The sequence below is a fragment of the Trichogramma pretiosum genome, unplaced genomic scaffold (genome assembly GCF_000599845.2).
Source record: "Trichogramma pretiosum strain Unisexual culture from Peru unplaced genomic scaffold, Tpre_2.0 scaffold51, whole genome shotgun sequence".
NCBI lineage: Eukaryota > Metazoa > Arthropoda > Insecta > Hymenoptera > Trichogrammatidae > Trichogramma > Trichogramma pretiosum.
Window position 1 is genome coordinate 161223 of NW_019641226.1, and position 27236 is coordinate 188458.

The 27236-nt window shown below is 32.4% G+C and overlaps 1 protein-coding gene across 1 annotated transcript; it reads left to right on the plus strand.

Annotated features, from left to right (window-relative positions):
- The first annotated feature begins 2181 nt into the window (after window positions 1-2181).
- LOC106660372 (disks large 1 tumor suppressor protein-like) lies at window positions 2182-26730 on the plus strand. The gene is made up of 19 exons (XM_014383312.2): window positions 2182-2378; window positions 3512-3590; window positions 4026-4157; window positions 6077-6219; window positions 7251-7526; window positions 9679-9894; window positions 10754-10892; window positions 12989-13070; window positions 13872-14085; window positions 14826-14971; window positions 15344-15590; window positions 16348-16444; window positions 20071-20112; window positions 20312-20419; window positions 23424-23573; window positions 24274-24446; window positions 25058-25167; window positions 26003-26094; window positions 26573-26730. Exons 2-19 carry the CDS (start codon window positions 3557-3559, stop codon window positions 26677-26679), a joined length of 2508 nt encoding a protein of 835 aa, XP_014238798.1. The 5' UTR covers window positions 2182-2378; window positions 3512-3556; the 3' UTR covers window positions 26680-26730.
- Window positions 26731-27236: the final 506 nt, after the last annotated feature.

Here is a 27236-nt window from a genome sequence, read left to right on the forward strand (position 1 = left end):
CGAAAAAATCCAAAATGTTCCAAAAAAAATCTGAAAAATTCTGAAAAAATTATTAAAAAATTCTAAAAAAAATTCAAATGTATTCTTTGAACAAATTTGAACACTTTTCATTGTATGACTTTCTTTTATAAAGTCAATAATTTACAAATAAAAAATAAAAAATTAAGAAAAATATTAATAGTACTGCTCGTGCGTCGCTGTTGTACGACGAGCTAAAATAATGGCGATCGAAGGCTAGGTGTTCCAAGTTGGAAGTTCCAACCATCCAACTCGAGATGTCTCGGCTAGCCGAAAACTCAAAGAGTTCTCCGACCAAGCTATCTCCGAGTTGCGTGGCGATCTAAAGTGTAAACACTTCCGATCACGACTCACTTGTCGAACAGAACAACTCACAAAGGAAGTTATTGTTCGATCCTAGTCGATTGAATCAATTTTACCGCGAGAGCAGGTTAGATTATATGCCAGCAGCCTCACTTGCTCTCATGTGGGAACGGCGGTGGCTCGCGTAGACGCCACCTAACGGTGGAGAAATTAAACACAAAACAACTTTAAAGTTCCAGGCCTTTGCAAGCCGGAGAGACTATAAAAATCAAGTCGCTTTGACCAAGAAACCACTTGTACTGATATCGTAAAGAATGGTCTTTTAATAAAAATGAATAAAAAAAAATATTTTTGTTATTAATAAAAATTAATAAAAAAAATATTTTTGGGTTCTTCAAGACATATTATTTCTTGAAGTCCTAAATTGAATGACCTATCGTGACCTCCGAAAAAAATCCTCGAATTTTGAATTTTTTAATAATCTTAAAGTGGTCTTACCCTTGAAGTGTAACAGAATTTCAAGAAAAGACTAGAAAAACTTTTGCATATTTTTATTGGCAGTTTTTTAGACTAGTAGATTCGATAAATAATTTGATCGAAAATTTGCTTCACTCAGGTGGAAGAAAATCTTGACCCGAAGCTTTTGAGATCTAAATGGTCCAAATTTGATCAAAGATTGGATTTAAATTCATGTGATACAACTTCAGAATCATAAATCATTATAGGTTATTCCTGCCCCAACGGAAATTTATCTCATGATATAGTTTTATAAAGTCTTTATAAGTCTTATAAATGTACGAAATTCGTTACACCTGATTAATCATTTTAAAGAGTAAATAGGAGTTTTTAAAAATTCATAAAACCTTGTGGAAACTCGACTTTTTGGCAAAAGTGTCAAGTTTTTTTTTCCTTTATTTTTTTTTATGTATTGTTCATATAGTTGCCTGTATAGTTTTTTCACCATGATTTTTGGTGAGCGTTGATCAAGCAAAAACGTTTTTAAAACTATTAAGAACTCTTATAAACACTTGATAACTCTTCAAAACTCTTTATAACTCTTTAAAACAATTAAAATTACTTGTAAAAATTTTTAAAATTTTTTTTCTGAACATTTTAGAAACCCTTCACATAAATTTATAAAAAAATTTTATATTAATTGAAACTCTCATAAAGTTTTACGAAATTTTGAAATCATGGTACGAAATCCGGACATTTGTAAGAATTTCAAAGACTTATTCAGATTTTTAAGAGTTTTTAAGCATTTTTAAAGACTTAGTGTGGTGATCAATTTCCGTAGGGGTGGACTAATTGATATAATTAAAGGTACTAGAGAGATATATTTTCTGAAGTAAAAAAACTAATTATAAACATAATTTTACATCAAAAGTAAAAAATTTCAATATTAACTTTTAGTTTTCACACAAAAATTTTGTCGGGGCAGTATGATATAAATCAAATATATACAATTTTTTAAAAATATTTATAAGAATATTCATATGTATTTCAAAAATCAACAATTTTTGTAGTTATGTTGAAAATCAAATTTATAAGCACAAGCTCTTTTATTAGACTTTAATTAGAATTAAAATTTTATTTTTACAGAACTAAGAAATGATGACTTTTTTGAGATCTTTAAATTCAGTTTGTTTTGATGTAAATTACGCTAGAGATCTATATAAAATGAATTTTTGTACATAATTATAAAATCATACAGAAAATTCTATCGAGTACAGTGTAATAAACATAAAAAGTAAATAAGATATTGTGAATTAAAATTATATATAGACATTTTTTCATATTTTTTTATTTTGGACCACCCTTATAGACTTGTCTCGTACTGTCGGTAATGTTGCGACTTGACTTATCCGTTTCTATCAAAATACCACTTGCTTTCGCTATTTATCGTTTTACATCAAACACAGAAATAAAAAACAAATTATTTATTATTGACGATGCGAAATTCATCTATGTTGTGTTTACTCGATGCAAATAGTAGCAGCTAATAATAATAAAAAGATACTTTGAGACAGCCAATAAGCAAGATATATATTCTCACAGTAAGTATTGTCATCACATAATTCAGCTCATAGAAATAAGTAATTCTTATTAAGTTTTTTGAATAAACATATCCATTTCCCAATTTTTATAATGATTACCAAATACAATATCTATTCCTACAGCTGTGCATTGATCTCTACCAAGTTGCTTAAATAATCTAGATAATTGAAATTTTCAACTATTATCATTTTACATCTTAATAAGCTTTCATTTTATTCTTTATTATCATCTATTATATGGAATAATGCAGTATATAAATTTTAACAAAAATTTATGTTCAAGTGATAAATAAATAAAATGTATTAATAAATCATGTCGTAACTAGGCTTTTTAATTTTAATGCGAGCTTGTAATAAAACGGCCGATACACGGAGTACATAAAATTCTCAAGTACAATGCCTGTGAATGCATGAAATAATTTAAAAAGATTATAATCCTAAGAAATTTTTAATCAGAAACCAGTAAAAAAATTGCGTAAATTTCTACGGGGATTATCCACGCAGATTCTGTGTAGATCGATTCTGCTTGGAAAGTGCATATTATCCTTATAGAATCAGCGGGGATCATTTTTTGTAAAAATCTGTTAAGATTTTTCGATTATTCCGTGAAAACGGATACGAGCATGGAATTTGGCTTTTAAGAGATAATCGAAACATTTTCTTAATAATATCTCAAAATATCCGTTTTCACGGAATAATTGAAAAATCTTGGCAGATTTTTACAAAAAGTGATCCATGCTTATTCTACATGAAATATATGCACTTTCCACGCAGAATCTACACGGAATCTGTGTGGATAATCCACGTAGAAATCCACGAAATTTTTTTATACTTGGAAGGGAATTTCAGATGATAAGTGTAATTAAAAAATTGGTTCTAGTTAATATAAAACTGTTGGCGCTAAAAGTGCTGTCATCCAAGAAAAGAGAAATGGTTGTTACAAAAACTATCATCGTACAATATTCATTATTTAATTAATTTAAAATATTAATCGTTTATTTACTGGTGGTCGTTCACCCAATGATCAGTTGACCCTATATACATATTATGTATATAAATATTATGTATTACATGTTTAATAATACCCAATAGTTAAAAGAGTATTTGGTTCATGTGTAAAAATTTTTTTGCAGGCCAACTGATTTTAATCCGTTGATCTTATTACCAAACGACTTAAAATGGCTCAAACAACGTATAAACATCAAAATATTGGTAAGAAAAAATTCATAATAAAACTATCGTATCAAGATTTAGAAATTTTCATTTTATCAAACTCATATTCCGTAAATTTTACTTGAAAAATGTTACAAATTTTCAACGTTTTTGTTGATGTAAATTTTTTTTTTTAATTTTGACATAGATGTGATACAAAATGAAATATTTTTTTGTGTTACCCCAACCTAAAGTAACATTTTACCCCCACTGAGCGAAATCAAAATATTACTTTAGGCTGGGAATTCACAAAAAAGTTTACTTGCACCTATGTAGTGAAGAAAAAGTCTCAGGGCATGTGATTAGCAGCCTTGGCTGAAAAAATTCGCGAACTCTAAGACTTCCCAATTTTTCACTTCCTAGGTGCAAAATATATTATTTTTTAATTTTAATGTCAATAAACCGAGTTTGTTTGATAAACTATGTTTTTTTTAGAAACTCACAGAGCTCTCGAATTATTATCAGATTTTTATGGTAAACTTATTGAATCGCAAGAAAAGTATCTTGTTATTGAGACCGAAAGATTAATCCGTTTACTGAAGAGTAAGTTTTTTCAAGCATTAATAGGTAAGTGAACTTCATCTTTTTTCGATATATTCATCTTGAATTTCAATGAATTTACTTATTATGAATAAAAAATTAACAATAACTTCAATTTTTGTCTAAAACTATTGTGAGAGTGACTAGTGAGTCGCTTTTTGCGAATGCGTTGCTTGTCAACAAATATGGGTACAGACTGTAATTTTCTCAAAAGCATGAGAGCATTGATTTCGATTGTATATTTTTTTTTGTCGACGTAAACTTATAATCAGTTTCTTTCTGAACCGGTTATTAATAATGATGAGTTTATTTATAAGTAAATATAATATGTATGTGAATTAAGGTGAGTACAATACGGCAGTGATACGTCTGTTGCCTACGACGTCTCACTGCAATCTGGTCTCATGCTTGCAGCACAGCTTCTCAGTTTGAGCTAGCTCGATTGTGCGAAGAGAAAACTGCACCTATAGCGGTATAACGGGCGTCTAAAGCTCATATGGTAATCGGTTATGAATAGAGTATACATAGAATTTCAACACTTTCGAACTAAGTCCTTAACAGTACCATCGTTGAAAATTACTTCAGTTATTATTTCTTTGACAGTTTAAGGTGGTTTGGTTTGAGTTTTTTGGCAAAGGAATTTTATTTGCAATTGACATTACAGTTTATATACCTATATTAACAATTTTAAACTTGGACATTTTAATGATTCCAAATTTTCTATTACAATGCCCGCATCCCAGGAGTATATACGGTTTTGAGGCCCGAAGTAATTTGTACACGCTTCAATAACCTGGAGGTGTCTGAGTTGTCTTTTATCTAGTTTTATGACAATAATGATAATCCACTGCACCGTTCATTATCATTCACGAAAAAAGACCAGACAAAATATGTTTGCATTTGCTGCGCTTTAGTTCGCGGCACATTCGCAACAGATTTCCTTGATATGCCGATATTTGTCCATATTTTATATATATGCTCAAATAAAATCCAATGATTTGTTATTTAATGAACCTGACCTATACTTATAGTAACTATTAACTTCTTTGCAATAAAAATGGCTTCTCTCTTTGTTAATCATAAAGAGAAAGTTGACTCACCCAGGAGTATGTGCATGGATGAGTCAACTGCTTCACGCACTTGTTACAACATATATGATAATAAATCTATTATTTTAATAATTAAACAATGTAAAGACAACTGAACTCAGACTTTTTGCTTACGAAGTAATAAGAATTGTCGATGAAGGTACTTTTTCTATGAGTTTTGAGTTTTCACTCTTCATCCTTGTTGTAATTAATTTCTGTTAGATATACTTATTTTATACTCTCATCTAATCTGTTAATCTGTAATTATTCTGTATTTTTATTCTTGATTTGATTTTCGCGCTTACACCAGATGTCGCGCTCACCTTTCTTTGTATCCGACCTCTCGGCCCTTTTTGCGTAACCGCTCACTCGCTCTTCTCGCGCCCACTCAAGAGCTCATATCTATTTTGTACGTAAATTGTGTTTAATTAATAAAAGTTATAATTAACAAGTGTTAGTCTCACTCTAAATTCTCGACAATTGCGTGTTGTTTTTTATTGTACAAGTTTAAAATTTTCAAAAGTATGAAAATTAATTTCATCCGTTGTACATGAAGGTTTTGAGAAACTGCTTTACGAGCCTAATAGTAACATACTTCGTGATTTCTTTTCAATAAAATTATTGAAATAAAATTTGATTACTTTATAATAGTTTAATATAAAATTAATAATAAGCGCAATTAGTTGCACAAAAAGCTCTCACACAATTTTTGAGTTAAACTATAATACGAATTGTATGTGATCATTTTGCTTAACTTTATGATTAAAAGAATATAGAAAACCAATCATATACACTACTAATATTTATTTAATTTCTATATTTTTGTAAATATATGTAATTTACGGTATTATTTTGCAGACATCAGAGAATATTACCAAATTACAGCACTCGACTCTTCTGGACAAATCACTTATCCATACTTTGATAAACAGCACCTTCACTTGGAGAACACAGTAAACGTTGATACAGTTCAACAAGATGATGTTAATGAAAAAGAAACCGTAAGTATGAAAAAAATTGATTTTAGTACAAAATTAAACAGTAAATTGCACGATAAGCTTTATTATATTCGCTGGTTTTATCAATCTAATATCATACATCGAATATGGCATTATTTAGTCTTAATATTGATAAAACTTAAAAAAAATATGGCCCACATAAAAAATTGACCAGGAGATACATAATAATCATACATCTTTGTAATTCACACAAGTAGCGAATTATTTGGCTAAGACTTCGGATACGAAACTAATCCGATCAGTAGCAGGGACAACGGCTGCTCCCATTCGGGTACAGTGACTACCCCTATTCTGATACAGCGGCTACTCCCATTCCGGCAAAGTGGCTATTCCTGGACAACATATCTATCACTAAGTTGAACACAAAGGTGAGGGTCGTTCCGACTCACTAGAAACCCCCCTTCGCACGTTAAGAAAAATAAGCTCAAATGTTTTGGAAGACTCAATTTTCCCCGGAAAATTTAAAAACTTTCAACATTAAATATCTCAAGAATCAAGAAGGGTATTTAAAAAAATTTTTTAATAGTTTCGATTAAAATCTAAGGAAATTTCTCGTGTTTTTTTTAAATTCGTTCAGATGGTTTACCAGTGAGTTAGAAATTAATCAATTTTCGGCCGTGGTGCTGGAACACTTGAAGTGAAATGCCTCTTTTATCTTTTTTTGATCTAGTGGTCAATGAATAGTCCAGGATGTCAAAGTCCCGATGACCCCGAATTATCAATATCTATATCGATCACACTGCACTCGCTACGCTAGTTCGCTAATTTTACTCCAAATAACGACTTATCGGAATTTTAGAACTAGCATGATTTCTTATAGTGAAGTTCACCAGGTGATTAAGACTTAATAGAAAAAAGAATTGTCTCGTATTTGTGCTCATCGATTTCAAGACTAGATAATGTCATATTCAACATTTCATGTTATTCTTAATAACTGTAGTAAACTACACTAACTAACTGTAATAAAGTTAGACTTAAATTAACTATTATATTTATGTTGAATTATATCACAGATTTCTCAGATATCTTCGTATGAAAATTTGGAAGTTTCAATTGAACGAGGTGAGTCAGGATTTGGATTTAGCATAGCCGGAGGAACGGATAATCAACACGAAAATGGTGATAATAGAATTTACATAACAAAAATATCTCACAACGGATCTGCAGCGCTTTCAGGGTTGCTGAAAACAAACGACATATTAGAAAAAGTTAATGATACCATTTTATCTAATGTAAGACATATTGACGCTGTTAATGCCCTAAAAACTTCAAGAAATCCAGTCAAATTGGTAAGAATCTCTCGATAATACATTAAAAATCAAATAAATCAATAGATTAGTTACAAATAGGCATCTTTAAACCGAAAACATTTATTCAATTTTCGGGAACTATTTTTCTTCCCCTTTCAATGAGAAATCAAATTTTTAGTGTTTTAAAGATGGAAAAAGGGGAAAAAACAATACCTCCCAAAAATTGTTGAAATTTGAAACATTATCGGATGTCAACAAGTATTGAAAAACGAAACATTGACGGATGTCAACAAAACGAGCATTGCTGAAAAATCATTTCTGTACCGATTAAAAAACGAGACTGCACTGTGTTAATTTAGGATTCTAAAAAACCTCCAGTTAGTCGAAGCCATTGCGCTTACGAATGTCTCTCAGTTTTTCGCTATTAACTTTTTAACAACAAATTCGATCGAATTCATAAAAATGATTTGTTAGAATTGAAAAATAGAAAATAGAAGGTCTAATGATATTAATGTTGCTAATTAATTTTTATCATAAATGGGCTATATCACGTCAACTAACTCCCCCTCTTGGATCAGAGTTGGAATTTGATTTTTCATATTTTATTCTACTTCCCAAAGGTGAATATAAAAAAATTATTGAAACATGATTTTTTATGTAAAATTTGATGAGAAATTCAAATTCGTCATCCAAAATCATATCCATAACCTCCGAACCCCTAAATTATCAAAAATCAGTCTCAAGGCCAAAAATAATCATGTTCGTATCCAGCGATATAGCCAATATTGTAATATATTCATCGATACATCAAAATGCAATTCTGATAGTGCTTTCATAGTGAGCAAAAGTCCGCGGATGTTTGTGGCAAAATGTTTAGAGTTCACAGAAACACTGACATGACACGATTTCGTGGATATCGCGCACCTCCCGACGGTTTGAATGGTCTAGGGTGAACGTGAAAATATCATATGATACGAAGGGAGTAGAATTAAATTTTTCGTATCGGTGCATGTTGCATAGATAAGTAATACAAAATTTTCAATTTTTCGAACGGTTTGTTGTGAATTTCGCATATTCGAAGAAAGACCGCAATGTTATCGTATGTATTAATAGCCAGTGTTTCATCTTATTTATCGTAAATAATAAATTAATAATCATCAATAATTTGTAACTCGATAGATTCATAGGCATAAGCAAATTTCGCACTCGCAAAAATATTCATGAGTATTCATGGATACAAATTTATCGACGAAACCGATTAAATTTGCTGCTAATCACGAGGATCCGTAGACTTGAATAAAAATTAGCGACTCTTCAAGTAACCAAATCGATTTAGAATTTTTTGCAGACATCTGAGTGACCAATTGAGTTTGGGGATATATGTCAGTAACAGCGACTATCCCCAAATACAATTGAATTTAGTAAGATCTGCATTTTTCAGTGTAAGCGATAAAATTCTAATCTTCCTCCGAATAACTGTATATGCACGATTGAATTCGAAAGAATCCACGAAAATATCAAATCAGTCAGTACCCACTAGTATCCGCGAGAATCTACGCAAGCAATCACGTTTGTTGGTATCTCACAGTACCAACGAGTATTTGAAGCTACGTGAATGTCCAAGAAAACGATCAAATTTGTAGATACTTCCAAATATCCACGCATCCAATAAAATTGGAAAAAATCCACAGATAAGATAAGATTTAAGAATTTTTTTCAATACCCATGGACACTATTAGATACGTAAAAGTCCGTCAAGATAATCGTATCGTGTCAATTTGTGGATGCGATCTGATTCATGAATATTTCACATGTCTACGAATATGATTGAATTCTTAAATATCTGAAAACATAATTAGATTCGTAATATGAATTTGGATAACAAATTTGAATTCCTCATCAAATTTTACATAAAAATCATGTTTCAATCATTTTTTCATATTCACCTTTGGGAAGCAGAATAAAATATGAAAAATCAAATTCCAACTCTGATCCAAGAGAGGGGTTAGTTGACGTGATATAGCCCATATACATTTGAGAGTAAAAACAACAATTCATCACTTTTATTGTGGATAAAATGAATAATTGCGTTGGTCACTTGAAAAGACTTGAAAGCAAGGATTTTTAAATAACCGAAGTTATTCTATGAAGTTTCATTGACATTTCTTCATGAATCATAATTTTTTTACAGACAATAAGGCGTAAAAATATTACTCAAATACCGATCAAAATTGACCTGGAAAAAATTAATGGAACGTTTGGCTTTAGTGTATCGGGAGGTAGAAATAATCAACATCAATCCGGTGATAGCAGTATATTTATAACAAAAATCACAGAAGGTGGAGCAGCAGAAAAAGATGGACGAATTAAAATTGGACAAAAAATAATTGGTGTTCAAAGTTCTAAGGTACGTTAAATCATAGAATTCAAGATACAAAATATAACTTCTCATGATAGTAATAGACCAGCAGATAGTGACATATTATATATTCTGATCTTTTAACTTATGCCCTTGAAGAGACTGAAGGATACACCGGTTACAAGCACAAAAACGGAATATTCACCCATTAACGCTCAGAGACTAAAAAATGTGTTCAAAACCATTAAGTATAGTGGTTTCCATAATTTTACTCGTGTCAATTGAGACATGGAAAGAGTGGAAAGTTAAATGTTAAAACCGTGTTCTCCTGAGCGATCATGGGTTTAGTCGTATTAGCGTTACGAACTATTTTTAAGTATGTACCGGGGTTTTCCTGTATATCTTTTATGTAACAAATTTTAGTCTTGTGTGCTGATTTTTAAACTTATACCAATATGCTTAAGTGTAGATTGATAGGGTCAAAATGTAGAAAACCCCATTATTGTATGCTGATTTTCTCACTTCTGATATAATGACGGAAATGAAATGAGGAAAATCATTGCTTCTATAAAAAATAATATGAGTGCAGCTAGTAGTTTTAAAAATCTAGCATGTACGAAAGTTGGGATATATTTTGGGTTGAAACCTAAAATCCAATACCAATTCTTACCAACGTAATGAAGGAGACATTTGCCAAAATTTGATTTACAAAAAAAGTTATCCATAAAAGAAATATCATTTCAAATTTTAATTTTTACGCGAATTGACAATTTGTTATGTTGGAAGTATTTTAGCACCTTCCTTAACAACTAAATATATAAAGAGCAATATTTCGAAAATGCTAGAGTGGTATCCTACCTAAGTCAAATATTATGACATATATTCAAAATTTTCTTAAAAATTTCAGGAGTACATCAATTTTGAAAACGTCACACACGAAGAAGCAGTTGAAGCCTTGAAAGTTGCTTCTAAAAATCTACGTCTGTTTGTTATTGATAGTGAATTTAAAAGATCTACTCAACAACTATCCTCAAAATGTGACGAAGGTATGGTAAAATATACGTATCTCATTAAATTAGTAATTGTTGTTGAATTCTTAGTGAAAAAAATTAATATGATTCAGAAGATAATTGAATATTCATATTCTGTGAATTCGCTTTGAATATGTAGTAGACAGCACTGAAGCAGATTCTATTAATCTTTGAACACGCCATCAAAACACATCTCTGATATTATTTTGAAAAATAAAATAGTTCCATAGCTTTAAAAATTTTTTTTCCACAAAAAATTATGTACGAAAAATAGCTTATTTTTGTTATTTTAGCCTTTCGGCACTGTGTGCAAGGTTCAGATCGGAGTTTTTGCAGGTGAAGTTTGAGTTTGAGTTTGAAGTTTAAATTTATTTGGACCGCGGGGTAGTACTCTATGAGGCCCAGGTAGAGCATAGAATACATTTATCAATGTTTTAAAAATATTTACAATTAAAAATACAGTAGTGAGCAGAGTGTAGTATGATAGCAGTTACATAAGTTGTGAATGTATTAAATACGATAGCAAGTAACAGTGAATTACAGTGATTGCACGATGGTCGCAAAAAGCACTCTCTCTCTCTCTCTATAGCCAAAGAACTAGCTCGTTCACTAGCGGAGGTGGAATCGGGGCAATGTTCTCGAAGTGGCAGCGAGTAATCCAGTCCTTGTCGAGACAATACAAGTGGTTGTAGAGAAGCGCCCGATAATCAGTCGATGTGTTGGTGAGGTTGATACGAAATGGGAGTGAATTGATAATTCGTGAGGCTGTGATGAAAAATGAGTTATGAAGCGATGATGCGCGAGGGGTCTTGTAAGATAGTAGCGGTGCCTGCCGACGCGATGAATGGCGAACCTGACAATCGGAGGAGAGCTTGAAGAGATTGCGAAGCGGGCTAGGTTCACCGCTCCGCAGTATGTTGAGTGCGAGCAGGACGAGCAGGTATTGGCGACGTCTTTTGACCGATAGCCAACCAAGGGCCAAGCGATAAGGTGTCACGTGTTCACGAGCTGGTATGGAGGCAAAAACAAAGCGAACACACGCATTTTGAAGACGCTGCAATTTGAGATCGGACGTGGCCGATATGTCATTGTAGATAGCGGCCGCGTAGTCAAGATGAGTCAAGACAAGGGCCACTGCGAGCCTCGCTCTTAGCTGACGATTCAGCGCGTGCCTGTAAAAGCGCAATGAGTACAGAGCAAAGTGGCATTTTGACTGAGTGAGTTAATGTGGCTCGTCCACAGCAGCGTGGGGCTGATAGTGACGCCGAGGCATTTGATGCTTGACGAGTACGCAATGCCTGTACCATTCAGCGTGATCTTGGGCAGAGCAGCTTTGTCGATTTGCAGCTTTGTGGGGATCCCTGATAGGACTCAAAATCTTCAGAAAAGTATCCTTTATGGACTGAGTTTTGTGAAATTTTGATTAGAGTTATAAAAAAGTTTGTATGCCAACAGATGTGAAAAAAAGCAAGAAATAAAAAAAATTAGTAATGTTTTTGAGCACATATTGAATAATAGAACTGATATAAAGGTCTAAATCAAAATTCAACAAAACTCAGTCCATAAAGGATACTTTTCTGAAGATTTTGGTTTCTATCAGGGTTCTTCACCTGAAAAACTCTGATCTGAACCTTGCGCACAGTACCGAAAGGCTAAAATAGCAAAAATAAACTATTTTTAGATGCAGAGGCCTATTCTACAACTCTTTCCACATTTTTTAGGGTTCAAAGTTGTAAATTTTATGTTGAAAATGTAGATTGACATTAAACTATGATTTCTATCACAAAAATGACAAAGAGGAGTGAATTGGTGTATGACCCCCCTTAAGAAGTTATTTAAAAATTTTCAAATAAAAAATGCTTCAATCTGGCATGTGATTGAAAAACTAGCTTTCTTACTATAAAATCAAGATTTTGCTATGGTGGCGTGAGTTAAATTCTTTTTTAGGCATAGTTTTTCATGATACGCTAAAGATTCAAAAGTCAAGAGGCACCCTAATGTTTACTATTGTCACAAAAACAGAGATTTTTGTGTGCCTATAGTATAAATTTTTAGACATCATCAATGCATGAATACAAGTATCATTTGTTTCATACATAAATATTTTACAGATACAGTTATGATTTCCAGTCATGAATCACTCAAAAATTTAGATGAACCAAATGATACTTCGAATCTGAAGAATTTAAACAAGTGAGTATGTGAACTAATATTAATAATAGCTATTCAATCATTATTGCAATATGAAGAATGCAATATAAAGGCTCAGAATTTATAAAAATAATTTTTGTAAGTAATTGTTAATCGCGCGCTGTTGATTTTCAAATTCGGACTCCCTTTTGGTTTGTTTTCATAAAAGAATCCCGAAGCCATGATTTTGGACCCCAAAAAAAAGTTTTTAGTTCCAGTTCGATAACAAACTGAATTTTTGATATAGAAATCCAGCGAATTTGTTAAAGAGGTTCCCTCGAGTTACACGCTAATCAATCGAGTGTTCAGCCAGTAACATAAGTTAAGTTAGCTGGCTTGTCTTCTGCTAAACCTAAAACGAGCCGAAAAAGTCGTTTTCGCGTCTTTAATTCAAAAAATATTGAAAAAACGGCTGGCTACCTCTATTTTGAGACATGGTTTTGAAAAAATGAGAACTTTCTCTACAATTTGTACATAATTATCCCCGTGAACATATTGATTTCTTTACATAAATTGTAAATGTAGCTCAAATTTTCATTCGTTCTCATATAAGCCCATGTTAATTTTTGAAACTTCGATCGCGTTTTTCTTGAGATTTTGGTCGGCTTGGGCATATAAGAGTCACACTATTGGATTCGGAGGATCAAAATCGATTGATATTGATATATATATTTTTCTTAAGAAATTCACACGGAAACCTTCTTAAAAGAATCGAAACAATACTTCTTTTTTTTAATATTTGCATATATTACAATTTGACTATACCGATTTTTCAAATATATCGTACTTTTAAACATGTTGCAGTAAAAACAATGAAATCTATTTGAAAAGAAACGTACATGGGTTTGGTTTCAATATAATTGGAGGAGAAAATAATGAAGGAATATTTGTTTCCTCTATCTTAAAAGATGGACCTGCTTGGACCGACGGGAAACTAAAAGTAGGCGATCAAATTATAATAGTTAATGAAAAAGACTTTAAAGGAATATCTCATGAAGATGCAGCAAATTATCTAAAAGTAAGTTAAAAGCACTTAAATAGTTATTTTTGCAACAAGTGCCCAAAAGGCGTTTTTGGGGACGAGTGTGCGGAAAAGGACACGAGTGCCGGCCATTTCGACACGAGTGGGTTTTTTTCCGCTCACTGTGCGCAAAAAGCTGGGCACGTGTTGCATACAAAATTTTATGCAATAGTAAGCAAAAAATACTTCCTTTTTAAACGAGGCATTTTACCGCACGCCAGTGTCCAAAACTCGTGCCGGTGTGGCTGGCACTCATGTCGTATTTGTCATGCACTCGAACTGACTGACGCCAGCTCATACTCGTGCATACACTGTGCGCAAAAACGCCTTTAGGGCACTTGTTGCATAAATAACTATTATAGCACTGTGCTCAAGTTCTCTTTTATAAGAAAGAAACTTATATTTCCTTTGTTATACGTTTGTTGATGACAGCGTCTTGGCGTGAGGTTATGTAGTAAATTGAATTTTTTTTAAATTATTTCAATCATTTCTTCCAGTTTCAGTTATGCAAAATATTTCATATTTTTTTCGAAATGCCACTCAGCGCGCGTCGTGACGGGTACAATTGATATAGAGTTGCTCTAAACTAACAGAAAAAGAAAGACAGAGAGAAAAAGAGAGTAGAACACCCTAATACTAAATAAGAATTTCAAGTATTTTTGATTGAAGTAGTTCCAGATATTACCTAAAATGTTACAATAATTTGATTAAATTTTACACTATTTTTGTATCTGTAGGGATGTGATGAAATTAGAATGTCAACAGAACACGATATTGCTCATTATGATGAAATTAAACGTAATTTATGCCAAATGAAATCGCTTGCAACACCTACCATGAAGGTATCACGAAAACTCAATGATGTAAAAAAAATGCTTGTAAAGTAAGTATAATACAATAATTTATAAGTTCATGAATTTTTCATACTATAACAAAATTAATCTGTTTTAAAATTTTTTAAAAATCAAAAATTAAACCTAAAAAATATCAAAAATGTCTGGTATCAATTAATAAATTTTAAGAGAGTTTTTTGGAAAATAATTATCAAGTAGGAAATCATTATTCAAATCATTATTCATCATTTAGTTAATTTACTGACTAGTTTTCAAAACTTTTCCAAAAATTTTGTGGTAAGACGATGAGCCTCAAATAAACCTTTTAATGGCCAACGTCACCATGAAAGAATTAAAAATAAAAAATTACCAAATTGTTGCATAATACGACTTATTATACATTAAAAACAATTCATTTTTAGATGTCTTTTCGATTATGATCCAGAAAAAGATGATGATTTACCGAACCAAGGATTACATTTTCATTTTGGTGATATTCTATTTGTCATTAATGCAAGCGATGAAGAATGGTGGCAGGCAAAAAAAGTACAACCTTTAAGTTCTATTGGAATTGGTATCATACCAGGAAAAAAACGTTGGGAAAGAAAACAAAGGGCAAAAGAAAGATGCGTAAAATTTGAAGAAAGCACAAGCACACAGATTGACAAGGTCAGTTTTTATCTGTTTATAGCGCTATGCTTTGAATTTTTATGACTAAAAATCACAAGTGTTAGTTTGCGGACAATCTTTACTTATATTTCTGGCTGAAAATTCCATAAAAAAGACACGTTTTTCTGGTAACTACAACTGGAACTAAAAAACGTAAATTTTTTTTATTTCATACATTGAAACAGCAACATAAAAGCTTTCCCAGAAATTGTTCGACTAATATATTAGCAACATTGCCGTAGCTCAATAACGTTCCTTTTTCAAAATTTGCACGGTTGTGAAACGTTTTCACAATTTCCTATACAATTTCCAACTCAAAAATGCATGTAGACTCAGTTGCCAATGAAAATATATGGGGTTTTCAAGAGTTTGCCGATCAATTTTTATTGCAAAATACTAAAGAATGAGCTTTCATGGAAAATGTTCGTAAATCTTACTTTTTGTATCCCTTTTATAGCAGCGAATGCGAGCCAAAATTATCCTACTTTAACTTGATTCATCATCTGATACGCCTATCATTTTATATCATTCAAACCTAAAAATCTCTAAAATTAAGCTCTTGTACTATAAAATATTGTATGCAACTAGTGTGAATAAGCTTTTCCAACAAAACTCGTTACAGCACTAGCCTTCGACTCGTGTTAAAACCTCTCGTTTCGCAGAAAAAGCATATCCACACACGTTGTATAATATACTATAACAATTAAAATGGTAAAAACTGATAAATTTCATTCATTATTTTACATGTAAATTTCAGCTTCAAGATAAAAAGAAAAAAAATTATACATTTAGCAGAAGATTTCCATTCATGAAAAACAAAGAAAAAGTCGAAGATGTGGTAGAAAATGAGCAATGTAGGTATTACATCATTTATAATCTATTAGTAAATTTATTTCTCTCGTGTAGAATTTTTTCTAAAAATGATAATAACCGAGACTAAGAGAATCGAGAAAAACAAAGCGCTCATTTGCTTAGCAAAACAACGAAATGCATACAATTCGATTTCCTTGGACGAATATAAACAAAATTTTACTCTTGTTATTGTTTCTTCTGATGCACATATATATTTAACAAATTAAAAATTATTACACTGAAAAAAACTCTTGACTCAAGGTGACTAGTTCTGTTGTGACAGCAGAAATTAATTCACTTGGGACAAGTGAAAATTACTACTTGCCAATGAATGAATGAATTAATACTGTCAATTACCGTTCTGGATTTCAGTACGATAATCTTGCCGTTGTGATGTAATCATGATGAATCCAATATCGCGTTGTAACAGTTATTCGACCTTTCACATTTATATAAATATGTGAGCGTTCGTGTATGTATACATATTAGGGTGTCCGTTATTTCCCAAACATTAAAATTCCAACAAGCATGGTGATTTCCATCAGGTAAATGAAATTGAAAATTATTCTATACCCCTAAAAACATTGAAGAAAGCTCTAATAATTCTTCATAATCATTTCTGGACTGATGATTTTCCAACTGGTTCATGATGAACGTTTTTGTGCCAGGAATTTCAAGTTTTAGTTGTAGTTCATGTTCATCCAAACCATTTTTAGCGGGAAATTCGGTTATCTTGCCCCAAGAAACCCGAAATTTCTGGAAAAAAGGATTATTTGGTCCGAGAAAGCAACATATCAAGTATTATTTCCAAAACATGACGTCTGTAAGCCAAATACAATAAATTTTTACTCATCATTTCTTCTAAAGGTATGGCTGCTCCACCTTTGTATCCTATAAAGATGCTTTCGTTGTATCGACACATACTGCCTGAATTAATCAAGCAATTCCCTATCAATTAATGCAGCATAGACTGCATTTAACACATTAACGATCAAAATTCTGTTTCTTTTTGTTCGTTTTCGCAGCGATTTTTTTGTAGTTTTAGGCCTTAAAAAAATTTTGCATGGACCTATTTCGATTTAAAAAGTATCTCAGGGAATTTTTATGGAATTTTCGAACCACTTTTTCAAACAAAATGGCGGCCAAATTGTAAAAAGTTCTCATAAAATATATCCTTCTATCTATCCTTGATCAATTCTAAGACTTTTGTTTGTAAGCTTTTTCTCTAAAGTCAATAGTTTTCGAGTAAAAAAATGAGCTATGTTTTATGAGAACTTTTTTCGATTTGGCCGCCATTTTGTTTGAAAAAGTAGTTCGAAAATTCCATAAAAATTCCCTGAGATACTTTGATAGTCGTGATCACCCCTGATCATATTTATATCTTGATTCCTTAACGGTAACATGGCAAAAAAATTGAAAACTTGATTTTTTGCAAAACCTTTTTTGGTTTAAATAACTATAACTTTTTTGTTTCGCAAAAAATCAAAATTTTGAGCTCAATTTCTGAAAGAGCATTAAATCTCACATCCAAATAAGTCCATGCAAAAATTTTTTAAGGCCTGAAACGACGAAAAAAATCGCTGCAAAAACAAACAAAAAAAAACCCCTTATAAAAATTTCCAATAGGATCCCGCGAAATTCCTATTGGAATCCTATAGGACTCCTGTAGGAATTTCGCGAGATCCTATAGGAAATTTTTGTAAGGGACAGCATTTTGATAGTTAATGGGTTAAAATTATAAATGCTCTCTGATCTTCTAAACCAGGAACATCGATTATTTTTATTCAATTTTCTGAACTTACTAAAATAGGCAATAAGTCAATTTTATTACATGTGAGTTGATCACTTATAAGTTATCCAACCCTGTGAATTACTATATACGGGAATTGAACTTGTTTGAATCTTTTTTTCAATTTTTCTGCTTTTTCTGGTCTGAGCTGCTTCCGAACTTAATGGTAAGATGTTTTATTTAATATAATTGACTCAATATCAATCTGCAAGGCATTTTCAATTGTTCTAATTAAGAGTACAACATTTCTGTAAGATAATCAGCACTTATCCAATACATCAACGACTTCTGGTGCCATGACATGATAGAAGCTCTTTTACTATTATTTATATAATTTCATCCACGTGGTAAAAATTCTAATCCACAGCTACTTTGAGAAGGTACCGTACTGACGGAGCTCACAGAAGTCAACTTGTTGAAACTTAACAAAAATTTGCCGCGCGCAAAACAGCTCATTGGCTAGTGGAGATTCTCCCTGTCACAAGGAGAAATTTCACTTGTTAGAAGTGAACTCGATTTTGCTGTTACAATAGAATTAGTCTCCGTGAACCAAAGATAAATTTTTTTCACATCTTAGGAACTCTAAAAATAATACGTTTAGCTACTTTTCAATAATCACAAAAATTTGGTTAAATGTTTAATTAAATCAAAATAGCAGAAAATTTTTTTATGATAGTAAAATATGTTGGTACTACACTTAATTGATAAAGAAAAACTCTTACCCAAACTCAAAAATCCTTAGTATATTGCTTTTTAAATAATATACTCACATTGTGATTTAAATCATTTGCGCCGTGATTCTGACATCAGTCACAATTTATCAAAAACTCGCGTAAAATTTGCGTGGTAAATGATTGTTATTACAATGTTAAGTATTAGAAAAAAATTAATATAATTAGAATTTTGAGCGTGGGTAAAAGTTTTTCTTGGTCACTTAGGAATATGGCGAACATATTTTACTATCATTTGAAGAATTCCAACTATTTCGATGTATATGGCCATTTTACATCGGCCATATACATCGAAATGTTAGTCATCAGTTCGAAACACTATTTTGTCGCCTTGATAACACAGACACAAAAAAAACTACAATCTCATTGAGCAGGTATAGTAGAGTTGCTGAAACAGAATCCGACGTCAGTTTTACAAAGTTTTTTCATTTTCAAGGTTATTTGAAGGTCAGATTAAGAAAAATGGTAAAAAAATCTGAAAAATGCATATTCAGGTTTTTGAGAATACTATAATGAAAATTTTCTTACTTATCAAACACATTTTTCTAGTTCTATTCGAAAAATTCTACTGGATATAATTGAAAACTAAATTTCGATTTTTCCGAAAAATATAAGCTAATATATAGATCTTCATTTGTAGCTAATGCACCTTTAAAATGACCTTGATAAATAACCATAAGGCTTATTTAAACTAGTATATTACTGCCCTAGGCCGCGAAAAATAGATAAGTCTCAGGGTACGTGTAATTAGCGGCCGAGGCCAATAAACACGTGCTCTGAGGCTTTTTGTTTTCGCAGCTTAGGCCTGTCTATTATTTTTCATACACCGTGGCCCGAAAATAGCTCTTCCCGTTTTGTGCAGCGGCCGGGAAGTAGTTATTTTCGGGCCACTCGTATGATAATAAGATTTTTCACTTTGTTTAATTTTCCAATAAAAATGACCTAGGAAACCATGAAAATCTAAAAAACCAAAAAAAAAGACGTTCGATTCTGGTTCAGCGATCTCAGAAACATAAAATCAACTAATTGCTGAGCTCTGTTTGTGCTTGTGTAGTTTTCAATTACCGTATAATTCTATTAAAAAGTTAACTTTAAATTTCTTTTACAGCCCTAGTTTCGTGTTACACTGCAGATGGTACAGAAAGTAAAGGTCAGTAAAAGTATTTCAATTCGTGCTGAACTTTTTTTTTTATGTGAACGTCTTGTTATTCATTAATTAGGCATGTGAATGCGTGAAAAATTCTCAAACTTTAAGTGTAATTTGTACAATTTAGGAAAGTGATAATTTTTCATATTTCTCTGGTCGCTATTTTTTTAATGCAAATAATATTTACATCCTTTTTTTCTAGATTCTTGCGATAAGGAAATTTTATATCGAGTTGAATTACCGTACATGGACGAACTCACACTAGTATACGTTGAAAAAGAGAATGAAGGAGAAATGGTACAACGTTTAAGTGAGTATTAAAAAAATTTTACTCAAAAAAACACTTTCCAATAATATTTGGGTCATTATCCGTAAATGTTTATTGTTTTGAGCAGAGTTAGCTCTTCCAGCAATTTTAAGAACATATCCGAAAGTATATGCAATAATTCTTTAGTAAATCTATATAAGACACGAGTGAGATCCACTATGAGAGGGGAGGGGTGTGTGAGCAATTAACTAAATTTTGTTTCTGAAATACGAGTGGAGGTTTATTAAGAATTCTTAAAACTATATTTACAATTATAAACCTCTCTTACCTGAAATACGAGAAACGACAATTAAAGCTAATTGACCACTCTCTTTAAACACATGTGTACAACTGACAATTCAGACTCATTCGTCTTACACACTCATACTCAAATAATATTTACAAACTTATATGAGGCGCGCACAACTGATACAGCGCCTCAATTATACATTAAAGAAACTAAGTTTTCTTTACATCTATATATATAAAGCAGAAACAACGTCTGTTTGTATTTTATGTTCTCAAAAACTACCCGTCCGATCGTTTTGAAATTGTTACCATACATTCATTATACCACTGGGAAGGTAACACTTTTTGGCCCAGCGTAGTTTAGGGCCCGAGCGCAGCGAGGGTCCTAATAGCTGGGCCGAAAAGTGTCCCCATGACACGAGTATCGTACAACACTTCATAGCATTGTGCTAAGTTCACATTTATGCCCCCTTTTCCGAGTCATGAGTCGCACTTCTGGTAGCGCAAAGTGAGGTTAGCGCACGAGCGCACCGAGTGTGATGCGAACGCCTGTGCCAGAATGTGCGACTTATGCCACAGAAAAGCGTGCCATAAATGTGAACCTATGCCACACAGTGCTATAATAGTTATTTATGTAACAAGTGCCCAAAAGGCGTTTTTGGGCACGAGTGTGCGAAAAAAAGACACGAGTGCCGGCCATGTCTTTTTTAGCACATTTTTTAGTGCGCAAAAAGCGTTTTTGGACACTTGTGTGCGGTAAAATGCCTCATTTTGGACACGGGTGTGCGGTAAAACGCCTCATTTAAATGAAAGTATTTTTCGTCTCCTATTGCATAATAGTATATTTTGTAACAAGTGCGCGAAGCAGTTGACTCATCCAGGAGTTGTTTTCACCCGAGCGTAGCGAGGGTGCAAAGACTCCTGGATGAGTCAACTTCCTCGCGGACTAGTTGCAAACGATATTTTTTAACTCTGCTTGCGAGAAACTAGGGTTTTCTGACGCTTTAAGGTTAGAAAACCCGTGTTTCGCGCACGCAGTGTTAAAAAATTTTTTATGCAACACGTGCCCAGCTTTTTGCGCACAGTGTGCGGAAAAAACACCCACTCGTGCCAGCATAACCGGCACTCGTGTCTTTTTCCGCACACTCGTGCCCAAAAACGCCTTTTGGGCACTTGTTACATAAATAACTATTATGCAATAGTATGCCGAGAAATGTATTTTTTCGCATATTTTTTAGTGCGCAAAAGCGTTTTTGGACACGGGTGTGCGGTAAAACGCCTCATTTAAATGAACGTATTTTTCGCCTTCTATTGCATAAAGTTTTGTATGCAACACGTGCCCAGCTTTTTGCGCACAGTGTGCGCAATAAACACACACTCGTGCCCAAAAACGCCTTTTGGGCACTGGTTCCAAAAATAACTATTCTTGAAAATCCATACCCAGTGGTTTTTGGGTATGTCCTTTCAGAATGTGGTGTTTTTTGCGATAAATAAAAATTATCATCGTTTATTTTGCAATTAAAAATAAAAAATGTAATTTTTTGACTTTAAATTTTTTTTCAAAGTCGATTTTCTACCTTGTCCTGCCTTCGGAGGATTCTCACAACACCAGCAATCGTGCATTCTTTCTCTGAACCTTCAAAAAAAGCGCTGCCTATTTTTATATCACTACTCGGTGTAAATTTGCCATTTTAGAAATATAGGGGCTAGATAGAAATCGCGGCAGCGCGTTTTTTGAAGGTTCAGAGAAAGAATGCACGATTGCTGGTGTTGTGGGAATCCTCCGAAGGCAGGACAAGGTAGAAAATTGACTTTGAAAGAAAATTTAACGTCAAAAAATTACGTTTTTTATTTTTAATTGCAAAATAAACGATGATAATTTTTATTTATCGCAAAAATAACACCAGATTCTGAAAGAACATACCCAAAAACCCCAGGGTATGGATTTTCAAGAAAATATTTTAACTTTATGTATAATTTTTTTACAATGGAAAATTCGTGCACAAAATGGCACTTTTGCGCGTTAATGGGTTAATGCGCGAGTTTAATCCCTATTAGGAACATATCAGTTAGAGTGAGTTTTTGTCCATTCATTTAGTATCCCACTATAAACTATAGGACCACGGCTGAATTATGAGAATTCGTGTCTGGGAGCTCCCAAATTCAGTGTCACGAGAACCACTCTTATATGATGGTGCTGAGCAATAAGAACCACACTCACGAGACAGTGATCAAGCGCAGCGAACGGGAGCCGATCCATTATAACATAGTGCAATTATTGTAGTGTCATCATTCAGAAAATGTGGCTTCCTGAACCCTTAAATCGCCGTATATTACTATAAAATGGGCGGGGATGTTGGGAATGTAGGGTCTCCAATATCTCCGCTTATTTATATAGTAATATACGGCGATTTAAGGGTTCAGGAAGCCACATTTTGTCTTTTGAGATATTATTATACAGTGGACGAGAAAATTGGAGACCCTGCCAGACCGAAGTAATTCCTAGCGACGGATGCTAGTGTAGAGTCCAGCATGTAGGACTTTTTGTCAACCCACGTTAAGATCAATAACTCGATGAATTGTTACTACCAATTATGTAAATATTTTGTTTGCTTAACGCAATGAAATACCTATCAAAACACTCACACAAACTCAAAAATGCACATAATTACAGTAAAGACAGAAATAAAATTGGTACTTTACACAAACATTACTATTTACGAAGGAGTTAATGTTATAAAATATTTATTATTTTTAGGCAGTGACGATGAAATTATTCCATATTTGGAAGTCATCGAAATTCCTTTAAAACAAAGGAGACCGATAATAATTCTAGGACCCATAAAAGATCAAATAAACGATGATCTTATATCCGAATATCCAGAAAAGTTTGAGAGCTGTATTCCACGTAAGTAATCATTTGATTTTCTTCATTTTTCAGTTAAGTTATAGAACAAAATTCATTAGTTAAGTTATAAAACCAAAGAGGGTCCAAATTTGATTTACTCAGACTTGTATCGTTACGTCGTTTATCTCTCGATAAAATTTCAGTTCAGGACCTCGTGTTGCTTTCTGAACCCATATCCACCATCATACAAGTAAAAAACCAAAATTTACTGTTGTCTACTAGCTATGTGACTATGGCTGTTGTCGAAAAAAGAGGTTATTTATAAACGTTGCATTTGACATCACGGTGATCACGTTTTGTCAAATATGGGTGGAAGATCCACGACTGATCAATGGGGGTCAATCTAAATACTTGACAAGCCGCAAACAAAACATTGATCTAATTTTACATGCAGAAATGTAGCGCCCATCGACTTGTTTGAGCGACAATGCTTTATCATTATCAGGATAGCCCTCGCTCAAATTTTCTTTTATAACCATTTCTTGTTGCAACTTGATTAGCTCCTTCAAAATGCTGCAAATTCTCGACATGCCTAAGACCGTCGACTGATCCCCGTGTGCCTTCTCTAATGTTTTGAATCATTCTCATTCGATTTTTACTCTTGCAGCATCTTGACATAAAAAAATCTCCACATAACACATTTCCCAATTGTAATTTGGCATTATGGTTAATCATTATGGTTTTATCATTATGGTTTCAGATACAACCCGTCCAAAAAAACCTGATGAAGTAGATGGCCATGATTATCACTTTGTCCATTCAAGAGAAATAATGGAAAATGATATAAAAAATCATTTATTTATAGAAGCTGGTCAATACAATGGAAATTTGTATGGAACTTCCATTTCTTCCATAGCAGCTGTTGCTAGCCGGGTAAGAGAATTTCGAATTTTTCAATTTGATAGCTCACAGAATGTATTCTAAATAAAATTGATGAACCAATTGATGTTATTTCGTGGGATTCCTGCATGTACACTGGGTTAACATCGATTCTGTCTGGTCCAATAGAGTGGTAGAACGTGTTTAAGTATAAGAAATTCCGGCGTTCCATCGGACAGAATCGATGTGAACCCAGTGTAACAGTCGAATAAAAAAGCCGCTAAAAATATAAATTTTGAAAGAAAATTTCTATTTCCCAAAAAATCTATTTACCATCCAATCCCCGTATATAAATTTTCAATGGCACTATCTGAAATCTTGAAGCATCTAAAAAATCTGAAAAAATTTAAAGTTGTTAGGATTGTTCAAATGTACTTTCATGAATTTTTTCCAATTTTTTAAATCAAAAATAGCTTCAGAATCGGATCGATAGAAAATATACGTTCATATGGAGGGTGGGGTTAGAAGCTATCTACGAGTATAAAATTTTGGCTTTGGGATTCTTTTGCTATTTCTATAACATACCAAAAATGCATAAAAAACAGTGAATTATGTACGGAAGAAAATTTTGACCCATATACTAAAGAAATACTTCAACTTTTCAGAACAAGCATTGTATCTTGGATGTGAGTGAAAATGCCATAAAAAGGTTGTACTCAACTCATTTTTACCCGATCATTTTACTTATAAAGTTGAAATCACCAGATATAATCAAGTGAGTAAATATTTAGAAATATGATTAAAGAAACATTTTTTTTTAAAAGACTATTACTAGCATTAAGATTAAAGTTTTCAACTTGCTTAAAGGGGATGAAACGCCCATTCAACGGTAAAATTATCTGACAAGTCAGTACCTTCCTTGTTCCGCAAATACATGATTCCGACGTTTTTTCTACCGAAAATTTAAACCATGCTATTTATTTTCGGAAAAAAGAAATTTTTCATCCGGTAAATAAAAGAAAATGATTTTTTTTCATGTTTTTGACCTTCTTTTTAGTGATGATTTCTAAATTAAGAATCACGAGAACTTTTGATCTAGTTTTTAAAAAATCGATTGTAGCCTTACTATAAAAATTATAGCACTTTTTATCTCGTATTTTTGAGTTTAATCCATTAAAAAATTGAGGAAAAAACACATGAAAATTATATAATAATCTTTCTGGATCACGTTTGATTCTTAACGAGCGAAGTGAAAGTCGAGTGATTTAGCTATTTTGACCGGTCAGTGTAACGCTTTGAAAAGGTTTCTATTTCGATCGCAGATTTTACTCTACCTTACTTCGAGTTGAGTCAAAAGTGCCCAGACCAATCAAAAGCCGTTTAAAGTGGCATCACTTTGCGGTCCATTACCAATGGGTCCATCACTAATGGAATTTTATCAAAAAATTTTCTTTTCATTTTTCAAAATAGGATTTTATTAACACATTTTCTCAGTATCCTCTCAACGATTCTTATTTTAAAAAGTCAAAGAATTTTTCGATTTTTTTCGAATCTTTTAAATATGAGTAGAAATTTTTGAAAATTATAAACGTTTATAAACATTTTTATAGGAAAATGAACCAAACTATGAATGATGAGACAGCAAACTATCAATACCAGCGCATCATTGAAATGGAACGTAATTATGTCGAGTATTTAACAGGTAAAACATGAATCTACCAAATGTTATTTATTAAATATCATATAGTAGAGTGCGTGCAACGATCTATTATGTCAATAAAAGCAGTGGTGATACGCTCCATTTCGATATTGGAGTCATTCACTTTCTATTCTTTTCCATTTGAAATGAATAGAAGACATTAATAATCTTAAAAAACCATCATCCCTCTCAAAGCTGTGATAATATCATAGGCCAGATATGGTATGATCATCTTAAATTAAAAACCTCCCTACGCTCGGGCTCTAAACTACTCCGTGCCAAAAATTTTTTCTTATATGCACTCGTATCATAATGTACTGTTATGTTATTTTTGATTTTTCGATTGGATATAACTATCGAAAAGTTACTTAACTAAAAATGATTGCTCAAAAATTAAATGCCCTTTTTATAATTCGTATTAATGAACGATAATGATTAATTATCTCTTCCAACCGTTTAACAAAGTAATTTATGTTTACAGGAATCATTGATGGAGAAACATACGAAGATATTTTTGAAAAAGTTAAAAAGAGTATTTTCACGCAACCTGACGATATCGCTTTTATTCCAACGAAATTGAGTTTGTAAAGAGAAGTGGATTTATTTTTTGGAAAATGAAATAAAATTATCTAGACCTTATAATATTGTTTAATGGCCAGAAATTAAATCCTTTTAAATGAATTATAAAACATGTCAATAAACTTCACTGAAAATAACACTCAAAGAAAAACTGCAAAGAAAGGCGCTATTAATAGTTATACTAAACACGACTCGATCACAAAAAGTCAAAAGAAAACTATGCTTAATCACAAGAAGAAGGTTACAATAGAAAAACGCGTTCTTGGCTTGATAACTAACTTATCTTCTGTTTTTAAATTTTACCTTGTACATACTCTTTATTCTTTTTTGACAAATGTTAGGAAAGGATCCTTCTCATCTGGGGAATTCTAGGCTTGGTGATTCGTCTCGCTCCTATCATGTATTTATGTCACTTAAATACATATACAGCTCTCCTTGATCTGGTGACTTGAAATATTGTATATAACTATGCATTGGTAAGGGATGTAGGAAAACGACAAATAATACTGTTGTAGCAAAAATGCTTATTATTATACCTAGGTCCTCACCGAAGCAATATCTAAACG

Coding starts and splice junctions, on each gene's coding strand:
- LOC106660372 (XM_014383312.2), top strand. CDS start 3,557: ATGGCTCAAACAACGTATAAACATCAAAATATTG. Junction 4,158..6,076: donor GTTTTTTCAAGCATTAATAG/GTAAGTGAACTT, acceptor ATTATTTTGCAG/ACATCAGAGAATATTACCAA. Junction 13,071..13,871: donor AATCTGAAGAATTTAAACAA/GTGAGTATGTGA, acceptor AACATGTTGCAG/TAAAAACAATGAAATCTATT.